Source organism: Sus scrofa, chromosome 1 (genome assembly GCF_000003025.6).
Source record: "Sus scrofa isolate TJ Tabasco breed Duroc chromosome 1, Sscrofa11.1, whole genome shotgun sequence".
NCBI lineage: Eukaryota > Metazoa > Chordata > Mammalia > Artiodactyla > Suidae > Sus > Sus scrofa.
Genome location: NC_010443.5, coordinates 99,464,426 through 99,482,631, shown reverse-complemented (window position 1 = coordinate 99,482,631; position 18,206 = coordinate 99,464,426). Strand labels below are relative to the sequence as shown.

At 49.2% G+C, this 18,206-nt stretch overlaps 1 protein-coding gene across 5 annotated transcripts in view; it reads left to right on the top strand.

The window, feature by feature from the left end:
• The window catches only part of MYO5B (myosin VB), a 392,693-nt gene that overhangs the window by 328,303 nt on the left and 46,184 nt on the right, over positions 1-18,206 (top strand). For all 5 annotated transcript variants that reach the window (XM_021093027.1, XM_021093023.1, XM_021093008.1 and 2 more), the window contains exons 18-22: positions 22-133; positions 3,913-4,124; positions 6,310-6,466; positions 8,562-8,801; positions 15,495-15,728. In XM_021093027.1, coding sequence (XP_020948686.1) covers positions 22-133; positions 3,913-4,124; positions 6,310-6,466; positions 8,562-8,801; positions 15,495-15,728 — 955 coding nt within the window. The remainder of the gene's footprint in view (positions 1-21; positions 134-3,912; positions 4,125-6,309; positions 6,467-8,561; positions 8,802-15,494; positions 15,729-18,206) is intronic.

The following is an 18,206-nucleotide window of genomic DNA, read 5'->3' as shown; positions in this document are numbered from 1 at the left end:
ATGTATCTGTTTTCCCTCCAGGTGGGCCTACCATGACTTCTTCAACCGGTATCGGGTGCTAATCAAGAAGAGAGAGCTCGCTAACACAGACAAGAAGGCCATCTGCAGGTCTGTGCTGGAGAGCCTCATCAAGGTGAGCTGCATGGCCCCTGGACCACTGGGCTCCGGGGAAGGCTCCGCCGAGGCACCCTGAGAATTGGGGTGGAGCAGGGTGGTGCTAACTGCCTTTTTGGTCTTCATCCCTCTTATTGAACCTGTTCCTGAGATGTTGATCCATTTTCCTGCATCAGCAACTGTGAAGGAAAATCCTTTCCACTTCCCTGGAGAACTTCCTAGTCTTTCCCACATCTCAATTCACTTAGAAAATGAAGCTGTTGGAGTTCCTATTATAGTTCAGCCAGTTAAGGATGAGACATGTTCTCCGTCAGGGTGTGGGTTTGATCCCTGGCCTTGCTCAGTAGTTAAGGATCCGGTGTTGCCACAAGGTGGGGTATAGGTCACAGATGCAGCTCAAATCTTGTATTGCTGTGGCTGTGGCGTAGGCCTGCAGCTCCAGCTCCAACTCAACCCCTGACCCAGGAACTTCCATATGCCATAGGTGTGGCCATTAAAAGAAAAAATAAATAAGAAAATGAAGTTGTTTGTTCAGCCCACTGGGGGGCGTGATAGAGCCTCCTGGCTACAAGCTGCTGGCCTGGGATCTCTGGCTTCTCCAAAGCCTGGGGCTCCACAGCTCAGCCCACCTGCCAGCATCAGTACACCTCCTGGCGTGTCTGATCCAGAGCTTGGGCATAGTTTGGAAGCCAGCAGCAAGGAAAAGAGCTGTGCTTCCTGCATCTTCCTCTTTGCAGAGGTAAGAGCTGACCTCAGGCCTACCCCAGGTGCTTGTTTTAAATAAGGGGATGGCTGTTACTTTCATTGAAACAGCCTGAACTCACATCTGACACTGGCAACTGGAGAACCATAGCAGAGCTCTTGGGGGCTTTGGGGCGGGGGTGGGGTGCAGATCCTTGAATATTTCTTAGTTCCAGAGTGTTCAGGGATTACAGCAGAATATGGTACTTAATGGTCTCAAACGGTTAACTTCTGCCAAAAATCTTCCTTAAAGACGGTAAGAGACTTACATCAAAATTTCTTAATTTTTAAGTATTATTTTGCTAGGATAATCTGTTCATCTGGAATACAGCTCATTGCCACATAATCAGGTTTTAAGATTATGTGTTATTTTGTAAAAGTGACACAGTTACCCTCTGAGTGTGGTCTTAGCTGTTCAAGTCTGTGGCTCTAGCCAGTGCAACAATTGTGCTAAATGTTCAGGGGGAGAGTAAGAGGGTGACAGTCTTGTTCACTGAAGGTGGCAGTTGATTCTTTGGACTCTGGTTGCTTGAGGGTTTTGCTGTGGTGCATCTATCAGTGTCTACATTTCAACATCTCTTTTTTCACGGGTGAGGGAAAAACGTGTCCAAGGTCAGCTGATTCTGGATTCCAGGAGTCTTTCTCCTCACTGGGACCGGGAGCTGGCCTCTATGAGGTCAAGGCTTGCAAGTAGCACACTCTGCCTTGGGGCTGTCTACTTCCTTCTCCAGGGCCGTGGTTCCACTCTTCCTCTCCTGTCCCTGGATTTCTCCAAGCTTCCAGCAGAATGGCTGCTTCCCAAATAGGGGTACTCTGGAGCACACACACCCACCTCCCCACTCAGACTGGCTGCCTCAGCTTCCGCCACTCTGCTCCCTGCCAGGTAGCAGGGCTGGTGCCACTGCCGAGGGCCTGACTCTGGATGCCCTTGCTCCTCTCCGCTGCTTGTCAAGGCCCATCCTGCAGGCTGGCTCTGCCCTCCTGCCTCCCTCGGCCTTAGTGCTTTGTGTCACCTTCAGAGCCTACATCCTGAGGTCCTGTTTTCCAGACGAGTCTTCTTTCTTGCAGAGGACAGTCTTCACATTGACACCTCCCCCCTGCTTATGAGCACTGAGCCTGACATATAAAAGCTACACCAAACATTAGTGGCATTGAAACTGACAGCACTAACGGCCTGAACCTAGCTAGAACACAGACAGGGACTTGAATTCCCATGCCAGGACTCGAACCCAGCCTAAACCCAGATTGGGACTTGAACCCACATGCCGGGACTTGAATCCAGACACAACCCAGATTGGGACTTAAACCCAAATAGAATCACTCACCCGGTGTCTGGACTTACTGAGGTTCAGGTTCTTCATGCCTCCATGCAGAAGGAATTCAGCAAGAGACAAAATGATAAATAGATTTATTAGGATAGGACACTTGTGAGAGGTTCAGGTGGGCGGGCTCAGAAGCTCTGTCCTTAGGATCTGGGTGGGTTACAGTTTTTTTCATCCAAGGGGAGTTGGGAAGTGGGGGAGGGGGGCTGGAAAGGACTGCCTCTTCCTTTCTGGGAGTAGTAGCTCCTCCTTAGTATCCAGTAAGGTGTGTATTCAAATCATCTGAAGGGTGGTCCTCAGACTCCTGCCCTTGGTCTGAATCTGAATGCAGGCCTCATCCAATCCCCTGCCCACCGTCTCAGGCCTCCACTAGTCAAGCAAGCCTGCCTCATTCTAATGGCTTTCTTGAACAGTTATTAACTTACAGTGATCTCCCAACGTCCCCTAGATTTCACTCTCTATCTATGATCCTTTACTGGGACTTCTACAACTACCTGTGCCTGCTCCATCCCTGTCAGCATGAGTGAAAGAACAAGTGAGTTGCCTAAAGAAGAGGATGTGACTACAGGCTGTTTCCTCTGCCAGAACTGCATGTTCCCTCTTTAACTGGCCTGGTCAGCTTCTACCTTCCTTCTAGGCTGAGCTCTAAAATGCTTTCTGGTCTGTGAAATCTGTTCATGGCTTCCTGGATGGAGTTAGTCATTGGCCAGCACACCTCCCAGCACAAGCTGAGGGTTCTGAGCAGAAGCAGAGATGAGAGCCAAGGTCGGCAGCTTGCCTCTCCCAGCTTCGCCGGCAGCCGGGCTGTGGAGGGGACAGTGAGCTACAGTGTAGCTGGACGCTGCATCCCAGTTCAGCCACAGCTCAGGCAAGCTCCTCTTCCCTGTGTGTGGACCCAGGTTCCCATTAGCTGTGCAGGGCTGGGCTATGAAGAGTGGTGACTCAGCATTATTTTCAGAGCCCTTTGTCCACATGAAACATGTTCGTGTGTGTGTGTTTTCTTTGGACCTTGGCTCATTATTCTCCTCCTCATTATGGTTTTCATGCCAAGTGAGCAAAATAGATGAAATTTATTTACAAAGAGCTCTCAGTTATCGTGAGCTGCCTATCAAGCTAGAAAATTCTAGCCCCGGCCTGTCCACAAGCACCCTGCTGGGTCATCCTCTTTTATCCACCAGGGTGAGCACAGAGAAGGGCAACTAATTTTAACCTGAACATTGTAATTAAAGACAGTCGTCATGTGTCTAAAAACATGTTACAACAGAGTCAGAAACCAAATAAAAAGTATTTGGGGGTTATTGGCAATATATACATCATTTCCTGGGCCTGCCTCCTTTCACTTCATTCAGGTCTTTGCTTAGATATCACTTTTGTGGAAATGCCTTCCTCAATTAGCCTAAGTACCTCCAGTCTGTCCTGCAGCCACCAGCTTAGTGTCTTCATAATCCTCACCACTGCCAGGAACCATACTATGTCCTGGTTTGCTTGTCCGTCTGCCCTCACTGTGGTATCAGTGGCTGGAGGACAGGCATCTTTTGCACCGCTGCATTCAGCATCTGTCCAGTAGTAGGGACGGACTTGGGTCCTGTTACCCACTCACTCTCAGCATCTGTATAAGGAGCAGGGGCATGTGGCATCTGACAAGGGATTTGTGCTTCGGAGGAGCCAGGGTTGTGGGACAATTTTCCTTGCTGCTTGCGGATGACAAACCAGCTCCCCTCCCTACCTTGTAAAGGATCCTGACAAGTTCCAGTTTGGCCGCACCAAGATCTTCTTCCGGGCGGGCCAGGTGGCCTACCTGGAGAAGCTTCGGGCTGACAAGTTCCGGGCAGCCACCATCATGATCCAGAAAACCGTCCGGGGCTGGCTGCAGAAGGTGAAGTACCGCAGGTTGAAGGGGGCTACCTTAACCCTGCAGAGGTACTGCCGAGGACTCCTGGCCCGCAGGTGAGCCAAGCTGGGGCACATCTAAGGTGACAGATTTTGGTGAGGATTGGGGGGTGTAAGGGGCAGGGATGGCTCTAAGCTGGTTGGCCTCTCTCAGCCTTTCTAATTAGAGTTGTTCCTGCTGGGCCCTGTCTGCAGCTGGCTTTCCCCCAGCAGCTGGGACCAACTCTCTCCTGCCCTTCTCACCTGAGTGAGTAGGTCTTGCTCCCAGGTCTCTTGATTCCCCCAGTCTGTCCCCATCCCACCCAGGGTAGCCTAGCCTAGCCTGGCTGGTTTTGCCACAAAACCATTTGCCCTTTACTTAAGCTCCTAAGTAAAACAATCTTCATTTAATTCATCCTTTCTGCAGAGTTAACTTACATGCAGGTTCATGATTTGCACTATGAAGTTCAACATTGCTTGAAAGTTTGCCACATAGCCCTGGAAAAGCCCAGGGATGTCCCTTCAGTGAGTTGTTGCACTCAGCCAGCCCGGAGAGGGTGAGGCTTATCTGACCACAAACTGTGACCTAGGGACAGAGCCTGATGCCATTCGGCTCCCCTGCCCAGCCCAGCACCACGCAGAAGAAGCTACTTTACTTGAAATGTCCCCCTTCATCCAAAGTGACGCTGTTGGACTGATGACACGCTAGAGTGGTATGAGTGTCCCCAGTGAGACTGGCGTGGAAGATACCCCCCGCCTCCTCCCCACCATGATACCCACCTCTGGGCCTTTACACAGGTCATCAGATTTTGGACGCAGCCCTGGTTCAAAATCAATGTCCTCTGAGATTCAGATTTCCTTGGCAAAGTGACAGTAATTGCCAGGAATCCTTGCATTTGGAAGCCAAAGTTTCACAAGTGGCTGCTCAGGCATCTGGGCTTGAATATAAAATACAAGCCCAGAGCAAGCACCCTTTATACTGTAAAGTTAGTAGATTGTTCCTGCTCCCCCTCGCGTCCTTGCTGTCAGCTGTTTATCCAAGCAGAACTAGAGATGATGAACACCGTTAATTACCTGTGAACAGTGGAGGGATGGTCTCTGGAACAAAAGCTACAGAAATGAGAAGATTGTCAACAGTATCAACGCTCAGTGGCCATCCACAATCAGGTCGCCACTGAGTGTCATTGCGCGCAGGGGCTCTGTCCTGGGTGGCAAGCTGGCCTACATTCTCCCTGCAGGCAGTTTGGATTCTAGCGGGCGTGCAGGGCTCATGTATGTGGAGTGCCCCAGAGAGCTGGGCTAGGAGTAGACTCACATCAGCAAGTAGAGCATAGCTGAGTAGGCCTGCTCCCACTCCGGAGCTGTGCTAGGTGATTTCCGAGGTCCTTTCTGGGAGTTCCCACTGCAGCACAACAAGATCAGCAGTGTCTCTGCAGTGCCAGAATGCAGGTTCAATCCCCAGCCCGGCACAGTGGGTTAAAAGATCCAATGTTGCTGCAGCTACAGTGTAGGTCGCATCCCTGGCCCAGAAACTCCATCTGCTGTGGGACAGCCAAAAAGAAAAAAACAAAAAACACCAAGGTCCTTTCTTGCTTCTAATCTTCTGAGTTTCTGATTGAGCACTTGCTATGAGCCTGACACCAGACAAAGCCCTTAAAGGGGGTAAAAGGTATTGGACTGACTTTATGTCTATCTTGGGGTACGAGATGGGGATGCGGAAATGAAGCAGGGGACAGTAGATGCCCATGTGCAGTGCATCCTAGGCGGAAAAGGCCGGGAGATGAGAAAACAGAGGGGTCGCTACAGGCCTGAGAAGGTTTTACTCATACAGCAAATGTTTGCCAGACACTACTATGCCGGGCCCTGTACTGCGTGTTGAGCACAAGGATGCTTGATACTCAGCCTCTGGTATCTCCAAGCCCAGTGCGGTCCAGGGACAGACAGGAGTGTGAACACGTGATGTCCTTGAGGAACGCCCAGGTTGCAGGAGGGGGCTTGCGGGTGGGGGACTGAACAGAAGAGAAGAGGATCAGTGTTGATCAGACTTAGACTGAGATATAGCCTGTGGAAAGACTTTTTGGACAACAAGGAGGAATTCTGCTGTTTGCAGCTGAATTTCAAGTCCTCGGGGCCTTGTTACCATCGGCAAGGGCAATGACAGTTGGCTTGCCAGGGGGTGGTTGGGGGTGTCAGGAAGGAGCTTGTGTTCACAAGTGGCCCAGAGGCCTCTGTCAGCCTGGCCCACCACCTTCTCCCTCCCCAGGCTGGCTGAGCACCTGCGGAGAACCCGGGCGGCCGTGGTGCTCCAGAAGCAGTACCGCATGCAGAGGGCCCGCCAAGCCTACCAGATGGTCCGCAGGGCTACTGTCGTCATCCAGGCCTTCGCTCGGGGCATGTTTGTGCGGAGAATCTATCACCAGGTATGTAGCCACCCCCTAACCCCTCCAGGGGAATTAGGCAGCAAACGGGTTGGCACCAACGTCAACATTTCCTGGGCGCTAACGTTTTTCTAAGTCATTTCACAACTCTGCCCTTGTGAAGTATAGTGTAGCAGGTTTCTTCAGAAAGAACCAGCAGGAGATGCATGTGGATGTGCATGCATGCGTGGCTGTGGAGATTTATTATAAGGCACTGGCTCCTGCAGTGATGGTGGCTGAGCAGCCCCCCATTTGCTGTCTACAAATGGAGGCCCAGGAAAACCAGGGGTACAGCTCGGCCTGAATCTGCAGGCCTGAGAACCAGCGAACTGATGATTCAAACCCAGTCTGACGACAGAATAAGATAAGATGAAACATCCCAGCTCAGCAGTGAGGGGGAAAAAAGTGAATGCCTCCTTCCTCTGCCTTTCATTCTGTTCAGGTCCCCAGTGGATGGGAGGATGCCCACGACACAGGGAGGGCAGTCACTTCACTGAGCCCATCAGTTCCAATACTCATCTCTCCTGGAACATCTTCATAGACACGTCCAGAAACAGTCTTTGACCTGAGTACCCCATGGCCAGTCAGGTTGACACATAAGTTTAATCATCACAGGAAGAAGTGCGTGTTACCCTTTAACAGCTGTGAGATGCTCAGAGAAGCTGAGTCACCTGGCCAAGGGCACTTGTGGCAGAGCCTGGTGTCCCATCCTGGGCTCACACAGACTTGAGAGCAGGGGTGACTGTAGACGTCGTCAGGTCTGGCTCCTTCATTTAACCGATTTGCAACCAGAAGCCCAGGGAGGTGAGGGCAGGAGAAGGGACTTCCATCTCCCCCATGCTGGGCCTTTATTCAGTGAGGCCGAAAGCCCTGGATAGGTAGCCCCAAGTCAGGACACATCCCACCCACCACATCACCTGCACACAACTGAAGCTCAATGCTAAGACAAAAGATGGATTAGAAAGAAATGTCTAAAATTGTCTTTTAGGAGTTCCCATTGTGTCTCAGTGGGTTCAGGACCCAAAGTAGTGTCTATGAGGACATGGGTTCGATCCCTGGCTTTACTCAGTGGGTTAAGGATCTGGCATTGCAGCAAGCTTTGCCATAGGTTGCAGATGCATCTTTGATCTGGTGTTGCTATGGCCAGCGGCATAGGCTGGCAACTGCAGCTCTGATTTGGCCCCTAGCCCAGAAACTTCCTTATGCCACAGGTGCAGCTGTAAGAAAAATAAATAAATAAATAAATAAATAAATAAATAAATAAAATGGTTTTCTGTTTTGCTAAAATGAACATCTACCTTGTCTATGATCAGAGGAGGTGTGATTTTCTAATAATAAAACTGTAAAGCATTAAATTGATAATGAAAAAAGCAGAGTGGTTAGGCACCAGATGCAGCACACCCTGATGTCACACGTGGAGAAACCCAAGCCAGAGGGAAAAGGTTCTGTGAATATTCCTGGAAGATTGGTGACATCTGTGTTGTGTCACTGTGGATGGGGTAGGTGGCATTTGGGAGGCACCAGGTACGAACGTCTCAGAGCTGTGATACTGAGCATGTTAGTCTCTCAGCATGTTTGTTGATTCATTTATTCCACAACCATTTGTTCTGCAGGTATTAGGGCAAGAACATTAGTGATGTTTTATTTTTCTGAGTGGTTTTTAACTGAATAGGAAAAAGGAAAATTGTGAATTGCAAGCCAGGTTTCTAACTATAAGCCATTAAATTGTAGACTCTCACTAAACAATCTCACTTAACCTTTCTGGCTCCCTATCACAGGACAGGATCCAAATCTGTTGAACAAGGGGCCATCCGCTGGATAATCTTTAGGCCCCTCCAGCTTAGGGGGTTTTAGACTGTGGTTTCTAATAAAAAGACCCCACAAAACTTGAAATGAGTGTTTGGCAGCTGATGCCCTGTAGGTAGGCAGGCTACAGAACATAATTACAACTAGTTCATAAGCAATTGCTGAAGCCTTACATCTCAGGGAGGCTGTATCTCACTGACCTTAGTTCTCACCTTCCCAGGACAGTACATGAGCCCTTTTTACCCCTGTCCTGCAGTGCAAACTCACCAGGTGTGTGCTTGTCCCCTGCCAGGTCCTTAGGGAGCACAAGGCCACCATCATCCAGAAGCATGTGCGGGGCTGGATGGCTCGCAGGCACTTCCATCGGCTGCGGGGTGCGGCCATTGTCATCCAGTGTGGCTTCCGGAGGCTCAAGGCCAAGCAGGAGCTGAAAGCCCTGAAGATAGAGGCCCGCTCAGCAGAGCACCTGAAACGCCTCAACGTGGGCATGGAGAACAAGGTGGTCCAGCTGCAGCGCAAGATCGACGACCAGGTTGGTGTCATGAGCTCCCACATGGGGAGTTGGGGCTGTGCTAAGACTCCAGGGGCATGTTTTAGAGAGATCCACGGCTTCCCCAGGGAGCTCTCATTGGATCCCCACATGACTTCCTGAGGCCGTTCTACAGAAAAGCCAGTTGTGGATCAGAGGCATCAAGTACCTGGCCAAGGTCACAGAATTAGAGTGCTAGAACTAGTACCCCAATCCAGGTCTGTCTGATCCCACAGCCATAATGAAGATACTGCTGTTTTTTTAACCCCAGATGTTACTGAAGTGTCAGTCCTTTCCTGTGTCATGGTTAAGATGGGTTCCCAGAGCTGAAAGCAGGCTCACTGGTACCTTGCTCATGTAGGAGATTAGTGACCTCAGGACCAGGCTCCTCCGTGCCCCAGAGGGTTTTCAGGTATGTCCTGAGAAAGGAAAGAATAGGATGGAGGAAGAGAATGGATGGAACATGCCAAAAGCACATGGCGTGGGGTGTGGAGAAAGAGAATTGAAGTTGGAGGCACCAGGCATTGCCTTGGTGGTCACTGGTTTTACTGTACCTACTCTATGCTAGGTACTTTTTAAAACTCACAATCCCAATAGGGCAAGAAAATAAATGAGCCATTTTATAGCTAAACCAGCTTCCCCTAATAGGAGCTCCAAAGTAGTAGACTGTTGCTGCTTCTCTATCCTTGCAAATACCAGACTTCCCGAGAAGAAACCATTACCCTGGGTGTTGATGTTCTCTTTGTGAGTTCTACAGGTGTCTTGTTTGCCTTGGCTCCGTAGTGGGGAAGCAAGACAGAAAGCTCAGCCCAGGGTGGAAGACACTCAGTACCCTGCCCTGATTGGCCTGCAGTGAAGGTCAGGTCAGGGAGGAAGACGGATCTGCTTGAGCATCAGGAGTAGAAAGGAAAAGGTCTGGTCTCTGGGATCAGCCTTTTGAAAAGCTTAAGCACAAGGAAGATGTTGGGTTTTTATTATTATTATTATTATTATCATCATCATCATCACACCATATTATTATTTTTTGGCTACTAATGACTGTCCAGGAAAGACATTTGCATTGTCAAATTGCACCCATTAACCTTGTGAGCCAAGTATAGTCAGAGGGACAAGCAGGCTTTGTTGGCACCCTGCCAGGAGCCCCATGTACCGCCTGACTGCCTTAGCCCTAGGTTCCAACCATAACGGCCCTGCACTGGCATGGCTGATTTCTGAAGTTGACTCAAGAGATTAAAAATAAATCTGGTATTTTACACTCCACGTGCTGGAACGTCAAATAGAAGCAGATTTAAAAGGCCTATTTTTAAAAAGCAATTTTTGCCTTAAGCTTCCTGTTTGGCAAACATCTGTGAACAGTGGCAGGTGTTACCCACCCTGGGCAGGGTGCCCTGTGTGCAGAGGGTGATGAGAGGAGTTGGGAGGGGTGGCCCTCCCCATGTTGCCCGACTGTGTGCCAGGCCCTGTTCCCATAGGTTAACTCATTTGATCCTCATCACAACCCTGTGAGATACTAACATTATTCCCATTTTAAACTGAGACACAGAGATGTTAAGGAGCCTGCACGGTCACACAGCTAGTAAGTAGCATGGCTACGATAGAAACTTGGCAGTTTGGTTCCAGAGGCTGTTTGGCCATCTCCAACCACATTTTAGGATATCTACATATTAGGAGATTCTTTTGATGTGTGATAATTCCTCAGTCCAAGGAAGAAGACTCTTTGTTTTGTGTCCATTCTCATCAACAGTGTCATCCTTGGACTGGTTGGCATATGGGGAGGGGGGCAGTGTCAAAGAACATGTGCTGTTGTGAGAGGAATCCTCAGCATAATTGGTGGCACCAGGACTTTAGAGATTCTTGTTCTGGAGCTAACTTTTTGTAAGAGAACGAATTTATCTCTTTTTCTGTAATGCCTGGGACAAGTCAGGTAGCTGCTCCCCTGACACCCAAGGTTCTTAGGAGAGGACACTCGTGCCAGGAATGACATGGGCGAAGGCATCTCAAAGGAAGTGGACATAGTTCCAGATGAATGGAGGCCTGACTTCTGTCTCAGTTATACTTGCAGCCAGAGTTGACAGCTAGGGATTATGGTCAAATCTCTAATTGGGCTTGAGTTCCTCAGAGGGGATTGGCCTAAGATCTCTAAAGTAACTTCTAGCTCAAAAATTCACTGATGCCATAACATGGCTAAATAGTGGTTCCCAACTCCAAGCTATACTGTAGAATCACCAGGGGGAGCTTTTTTTTTTTTAAAAAAAAAAGTATCCTTACAGCCAAGAAGTCGTCAAAAGGAAACTGAAAAATAAAATCAAAGTAATGTTAGTACCTAAAATTCATGTCTAACATTTTGTGAACCCAATTAAAGATGCAAAACGGGTACCATATTTCCAAGCAAACAGAAAATAGGAAAGAAATTCACTTGAGAGTTAGTGAAGAGAAATGAAATCAGTAGGAGGGTTGGAGCTGTCCGTGGTGCTGATGTATGATGATTTCCTGTGGGTTTTCATAATCTGTCATATGTAAACACATTCTGCATAATATCCTTCAGCAGCAAACACAGCGACAGTTCCTGGGACCATTGCTTGCAGTGTCCCTGCTGTAGGCCTGTGGTGCAACATTTTTCAGCCAAGATAATGTAACCTGTGAACTTGGCTCTCTATCAGTCTGGCTTTATTCAAGCGCAACATGTAGAGTGAAAAGGCCAGTTGAGCTTACAATTTTTTTTTACAATGTGGGTCAAGTTCCTTAGATCTTTATAAGGCTATATTTAAATATATTTTTGTGGGAGTTCCCAGGTGGCCTAGTGGTTAAGGATTGGTTGTTACTGCTGTGGCTCAGATTACTGCTGTGGTGCAGGTTTGATCCCTGGCCCAGGAACTTCCACATGCCACAGGTGTGGCGCATATATATATATATATATATATATATATATATATACATATACATATATATACATATATATATATACACACATATATATATATTTGTATTTTAACAGAAAAAATATGCAAATGTATGGATTCAGTCAGTAACTTTTTTTTTTGTTTTGTTTTTTGCTATTTCTTTGGGCCGCTCCCGCAGCATATGGAGGTTCCCAGGCTAGGGGTCTAATCGGAGCTGTAGCCACTGGGCTACGCCAGAGCCACAGCAACGCAGGATCCAAGCCGTGTCTGCAACCTACACCACAGCTCACAGCAACGCCGGATCGTTAACCCACTGAGGAAGGGCAGGGACCGAACCCGCAACCTCATGGTTCCTAGTCGGATTCGTTAACCACTGTGCCACGACGGGAACTCCTTAGTCAGTAACCTTTTAATTCAATATGATTCAGTGTGCTTAGTATGCACTCAGTAAATAAATTAGTTAATATTTTATGATTCATAAGAGCATCCATGAACATTTGAAAAATCATGTGTGACAAGTAACAGTCTTATGGCCTTCTGTGCCTCAGTGTTCTCAACTGTTAAATGGTAGTATTAGTTAGCTTTAACCACAGAGGATTTTTGTGGAGAGAATGAGTAATAGATGGGCCTGCCTCATAGTAAGCACCCAGTAAATGCTAGTATTTTTGCTTTTTAGGGCTGCACCCGCAGCATATGGAGGTTCCCAGTCTAGGGGTCTAATCCGAGCTACAGCTGTCAGCCTATGCCGCAGCCATAGCAATGCCCGATTTGAGCCACATCTGCAGCCTACACTACAGTTCATGGCAATGCCAGATCCTTAACCCACTGAGAGAAGCCAGGAATTGAACCCGCAACTTCATGGTACCTAGTCGGATTTGTTTCCACTGCACCATGACAGGAACTCCTGGAATGTGTTATTTTTCACAATGCAGCTGTCTTGCAATGATTTTCCCCTCCCCTTGGGAATATAGACCATTGATTGGGAACTGCTCAGAGCCTCTTGTGTACAGTTCTGCAGGCTGTGCACTACACAAAGGTAACTGGTTATGGGGACAAAGAGGGGCTGAAATCCAACCTATACTCTTCCCACCTGACCTTGAGCCTTGTTGTGGCCCTGCCCTAAGGAAGGAGTGTGCTCTGTTCCATGCCAGGCTCCCCAGAGCTGAGCAGTAAATGCAGAGTAAGCATCCCCTTCAGGTGTCTGAGGAACTAGAAGAAAACAAGGGCTCATATGGAAATCCTTGACCCCCTGGTATCAGGAAAAGGGCTTTGCTGGCTCAGGACAGAGCTAGCCAGATCTCAGGTCCACTGACAAAGGAAGCTCCAGGGAACTTTGTCATTGCAGGGGCCGGGGGCGGGGAGGGGAGTTTTCGGGTCTGAGAGGGAGCAGGTGTCCCACACCACTCCCTGTGCCAGGCTTGGCTGCATGGCTTTGGGCACCTGACATGGACATCATGGTGCGAGGATGAGGCAAGAAACTGCTCAGCCTTTTGGAGTCTTCCTTTCTAAAATCATAGTTCCAGAACAACCATGGTGAGTTCCCAGTGATTATTTTTAGGGGCCAGTGATGGCGAAATAAGGAGCTGCCCGAAGGCTGCTGTGAGAAGTCTCCTATCCACACCATCACTTGCTGGCAAAAGTTTGGAGCATCTCTCCTGGGGGTCTCTAGAGAACTGAACAATGAAGAGGCTCCCCTTTATCAAGCACTAACTGGGTGCCAGGCCCCAGGGAAGCCCATGATCTCCTTGAAGCTCCATAAAACCCTATGAAGAAGGAGTTACCGTTATCCCTCTTTCACACATGAGGAAGCCGGGCCCCAAGAGGTGGGATGACTTCATCAGACATTCACGGTTGATCAGGATAGAGCTGGGTCTGAGTACCAGTCCGTCCAGCTCCAGCCACTTAACTCCCTGACTTCCCTGAGCCTCACCTCAGCCTTCTTGTCAGTGAAAGCAAAGAGCTGGCCTAAGTGTGTTTTATTTGCATGGATGTCATCTCTGCCTTGGGTGTCATCTCTGCCCATAGCAGGGTGTCACCATCACACTGTGTACCTCTCTTCACACCCACACCCACTCCATCCAGAGGCCCCCAAGGCCCGTTCCTTCCCATGCTCCCGGTGATCTGACCCAGGCCACCTGGAGGTACAGTTGAGCTGAACCTTACTTCCCACTCAGAGCAGAGTCAAGGTAGCTAATTCAGCACACTTTCACTCCTTGAATTCCACTTCCCTTGGTCAGATGCCCTTCAGTATCTGGGAGACCCAGACCTGGGTGGGTGATTTGGACAGCATTGCGTTTTTTAAACAGATCCTAATTGGATTTCTTATTTATGATTACATAGAGCAAGGCCGACTGCCAGACCAGACATAAGGGCATATCAGGTTGTAATTGGGAGGTTTCCCCAGGCTGTGGGAGGATCTCTTCATGCTGTATCAATGCAGCAAATGTATTGCTTAGACACCAGTAGCAGTTCTCAGCCTTGAGGTCCCATGGCGTTCATGGCATTGTGCTAGATCCAATAGCAGTTCTTTTGTGGCTCCTCACTGCTTTCCACAAGGCTTCGTTTCTGATGTGAATTAGTCACTGGTTCCTGATGTCCCCCACGTATTGGTATTTTAGCCAATAGCTCTGTTCTCCTCCAGGCTCCTGCTGAGAATAGCAATGTAGAAGAATCAATGACTATTTGCTGCTTGCTCAGGTATTTGGAGAACCCTGTTCTTCCCTCCATTTTTTTTTTTTTTTGGTCTATTTAGGGCTGCACCTGTGGCATATGGAGGTTCCCAGGCTAGGGGCTGAATTAGAGCTACAGCTGCCAGCCTACGCCACAGCCACAACATGGGATCCTAGCTGCATCTGTGACCTACACCGCAGCTCACAGCATTGCCGGATCCCCAACCCACTGAGTGAGACCAGAAATGGAACCTGCATCCTCATGGATACTAGTCGGGTTCGTTACCGCTGAGCCACAAGTGAAATTTCTTCCCCGCCACTTTCCCTGCTGATTGCTTCCAGCCCATGTGCTCACTTGCAGCCCCACTTTCTGCCCATATCTGCACTAGCACTTGACACTGGCCCTGGGCCCTCAGGGCTTCCTCTGTGTGAGCTCATCTACAGTCTGCCTCCCAGTCCCCCTCTGCACCTGCACAGGCACCTGGGGGAGTGCTTCTCACTTACCTCTTGCCTGAGTGGGTACGGGATTGGGTACCTAATCAGCAGGGACGTGTTCTGCAGGGCATCAGTTTCTGGAGTCAGACTCTCAGAGGATAAGCTGACAGGTGGTGAGAGGGATCCCTAGGCCCCGTGGAGGGCCTCCTTGGAAGAGGGGATGCTGAAGGGGTCCTTTGTCTTGGAGCCAGCGATTAGGTTGCAGCTCTTTGTGCCAGTGAGTTCAGGGGAAGGAGGGCCCAGCGTGAAAGAGCAGGGAAGCCTGAAAAGGAAAGGCTGCAGATCCAAGAAGCCAGCTACATTGTTCATGCAACTTAAAAAAAATAGGTGTAAATCTCTCCAGCCAGACACAGAATGCCAAGCACCGTCAGCCAGCTTCCAGCTCTGTCCCTGCTCCTAGACACCCCTTGAATGTCAGTTTTGGTGTTTTCTCTTTTCCCATGTTTCTCTTAGGTTCACAATGGAGTTTTGTTAGAAAGATGCCAGGAAAGCACTCAAGCATGCAGTGGTTGTGAGATTTAATCCCACCTTAGAAGCTTCTTTTTTAATTGCCTTCATGGTTTTTTTCCTGCCCCATGAACCTTGCTCTCCACCTCTTTCTCCCTTCTCCCTGTTTGCTGGTGCTCTCACAGAACAAAGAGTTCAAGACACTGTCGGAGCAGCTGTCAGCAGTCACCTCCACACACGCCATGGAGGTGGAGAAGCTGAAGAAGGAGCTGGCCCACTACCAGCAGAGCCAGGGTGAGGACAGCAGCCCGCAGCTGCAGGAAGAGGTCGAGAGCCTGCGGATGGAGCTGCAGAGGGCCCACTCGGAGCGCAAGGTCCTGGAGGACACCCACACCCGGGAGAAGGATGAGCTGAGAAAGGTGTGTTGGGGCCTGAGGGGCAGCTGGGTGGTGAGCTGGCTAACAGAGCATCCCTCCCAGGCTGTTTCTTCTCCCAGCCATAAAACTGCCATGGACTTTACTGGGGCTTGTGCCCAAGACCGAGCATCCCTTTATATTTATACCTAAAGTGTTCCCATTTTGGAGGAACCGACACAAGCCTGTGTCTGTCCATCTGACATGTTTTGATTGAGTTTTTGCCATTAGCTAGGCACAGTGGCATCCCCTGAAATACACATGTGCCTTTGAGCATGTTCCTTGAGGTCTAGAATTAGCCAGAGTCAGCTCTGTAGCCTGAGTCCTTCTTGGCCAGAGAGATGGTACAGAGGTTCTTGAGGTTGCCTGTGGGGAATAGGGGCAACCTTTAGGCATCCTTACCGATAATCATTGTCCTTTGGGGAATTTTCCTCAAGTTTAAACGTTGATAATTTTAGCCTGACTCCCCTACTCTAGTTGCTATGCTCTGTATATAGGTTTACTCTCCAGCCCAGGAAATATAACTTCCTGGGATTGGACCCCTCTCCCCCATCTCCAGTGTCAGGGCGCTAAGATTCCCTTCTCTACTGCTAACATAGCTGTTCAAACCAGGCAGATCGCACAGGTAGGTCCCTGCAGATCCTCTCATGGACTTGGGACACAGCCTCTCTCTCTCCCATCTCTATAGCGACCACAGGTCACAGGGAAGATGGCACTTGTTTAGTGCCCACCCATCACTGAGGAGCTGCAGTGGGCTGAGATTCTAAGGAGAGAAGAACTCAGTGTTCCTAATGTTGAAATAATTTGCAGTGTTTAAAAAGGGGGGCAAGCTGAATGCTGCCACAGAAAGGGTCCTGCAGTTGGGGTTGGCATTTCCACATTTTCATCCTTATCCCTGCATTACCATTACCACTTGCATGCAAGAAATCTCAGGGGCCTTTGTTCCCTCATCTATTTAGAAAGAAAGAGGGAGGGAGGGAAGGAAGGGAGGGAGAAAGGAGAAGGAGAAAGAAAAGAAAAGGAGGAGAAGGGTTTGTTTAGGTCACCTTTAAAGCCCCTTCTACTTGCCCCTGATCAGCTCCATGAGATGGTATTTTTGATGGTTTCAGGAAGGAAAAGGGACCCCCTTCAGCCCTGCTCTGTGTGCCTCTCTCTTCCTGTGCCCCATGATCTTCTCCTGCGCTGAGCTCTCAGGCACAGCCAGGCAGCAGGTGGCTGTCATCTGCCACAGAAGACAGAAGCCTGCAGAGCTAGCTTCTGCTGGGCTTACATCATTTCCTGTCCCAGGCAGAATTTCTGCACAACCAGCCACTGCTTTCCCCAGATCCTGGGGTTTCCCAGGGTCAGAGGTGGGATCCACATGGGGATTAAGTGACAAAGAAATTGAGACATGGGACTATCTTGTGCAGGCAAGCCTGGCACAGAAGACCCCCCTCCCTGAGAATTCCGTTGCCCAGATAAACCCACCAGCTCACCAACCATGAGGCCTGGAGTGGACTTCATTCTTTGGGATAAAGCACATGCTTAAGGAACTCCTATTAAAACGTAGTTACAAGCCAGAGTTCCCATCGTGGCACAGCGGAAACGAATCTGACTAGTATCCATGAGGATGTGGGTTCGATTCCTGGCTTCACTCAGTGGGTTGGGGCTCCTGTGTTGCTGTGAGATGTGGTGTAGGTTGCAGACGGCTCGGATCCCATGGGACTGTGGCTATGGCCAGCAGCTATAGCTCTGATTTGACCCTTAGACTGGGAACTTTCATATGTCATAGGTGCAGCCCTAAAAAAGCAAAACAACAACAAAAAAGTAGTTACAAGTCTGTAACCTATAAAGCATGGAATTCCAAACTTGCAGTTTATGGACCCTTGAAAACAGATAGATGGTAACCCTTTAAAGAAAAGACAGGAAGGTGAAATCCAAAAGCAGAGAGAAGAGGTGAAGATTAGAACTGGAAACTCTCGAGAAGCCTGGAGAAAAAGAAATACAGGACCCCTGCAGGTGGGTGCCAGTAACATGGGTCCCTGGGAAGTCTCTTAACCCAGCAGATCACAAAACCAAGGTCTTCCATCGCCCCTCACAGAGAACACTTGACTGTTCAACTCCGCGAGCTCCTTCTCTGCTTCCCCTCCAGCACTGTGATTTGGGGATTCAGTGCTTTTGAAATAACCACCTCTTCATCCAGGGGAGCCTAAGGGTTTATAACATCCCTGTCTTCCTCTGCAGAGCCAGATCCCTTTTCCTCTCCTTTGAAAAAAATTGTTACTGTTGCCTCCTCTCCTTTGGTGGGGGTGGGGTGGAGGACTTGGGGAATGGTACTATTGAATTGTTGACCTGGGTCTTAAATACAATGAGAGCCTGGTCCTGGCAAGAAAAAAAAAACAAAACAAAAAAAACAAAACATTCAAGGATGCTGTAAGAAAGGGAATAGCAGGTGCAGAGGCAGAGGCAGAACAGAAAAACACCTTCCCTGACTCCAAGCTGGTA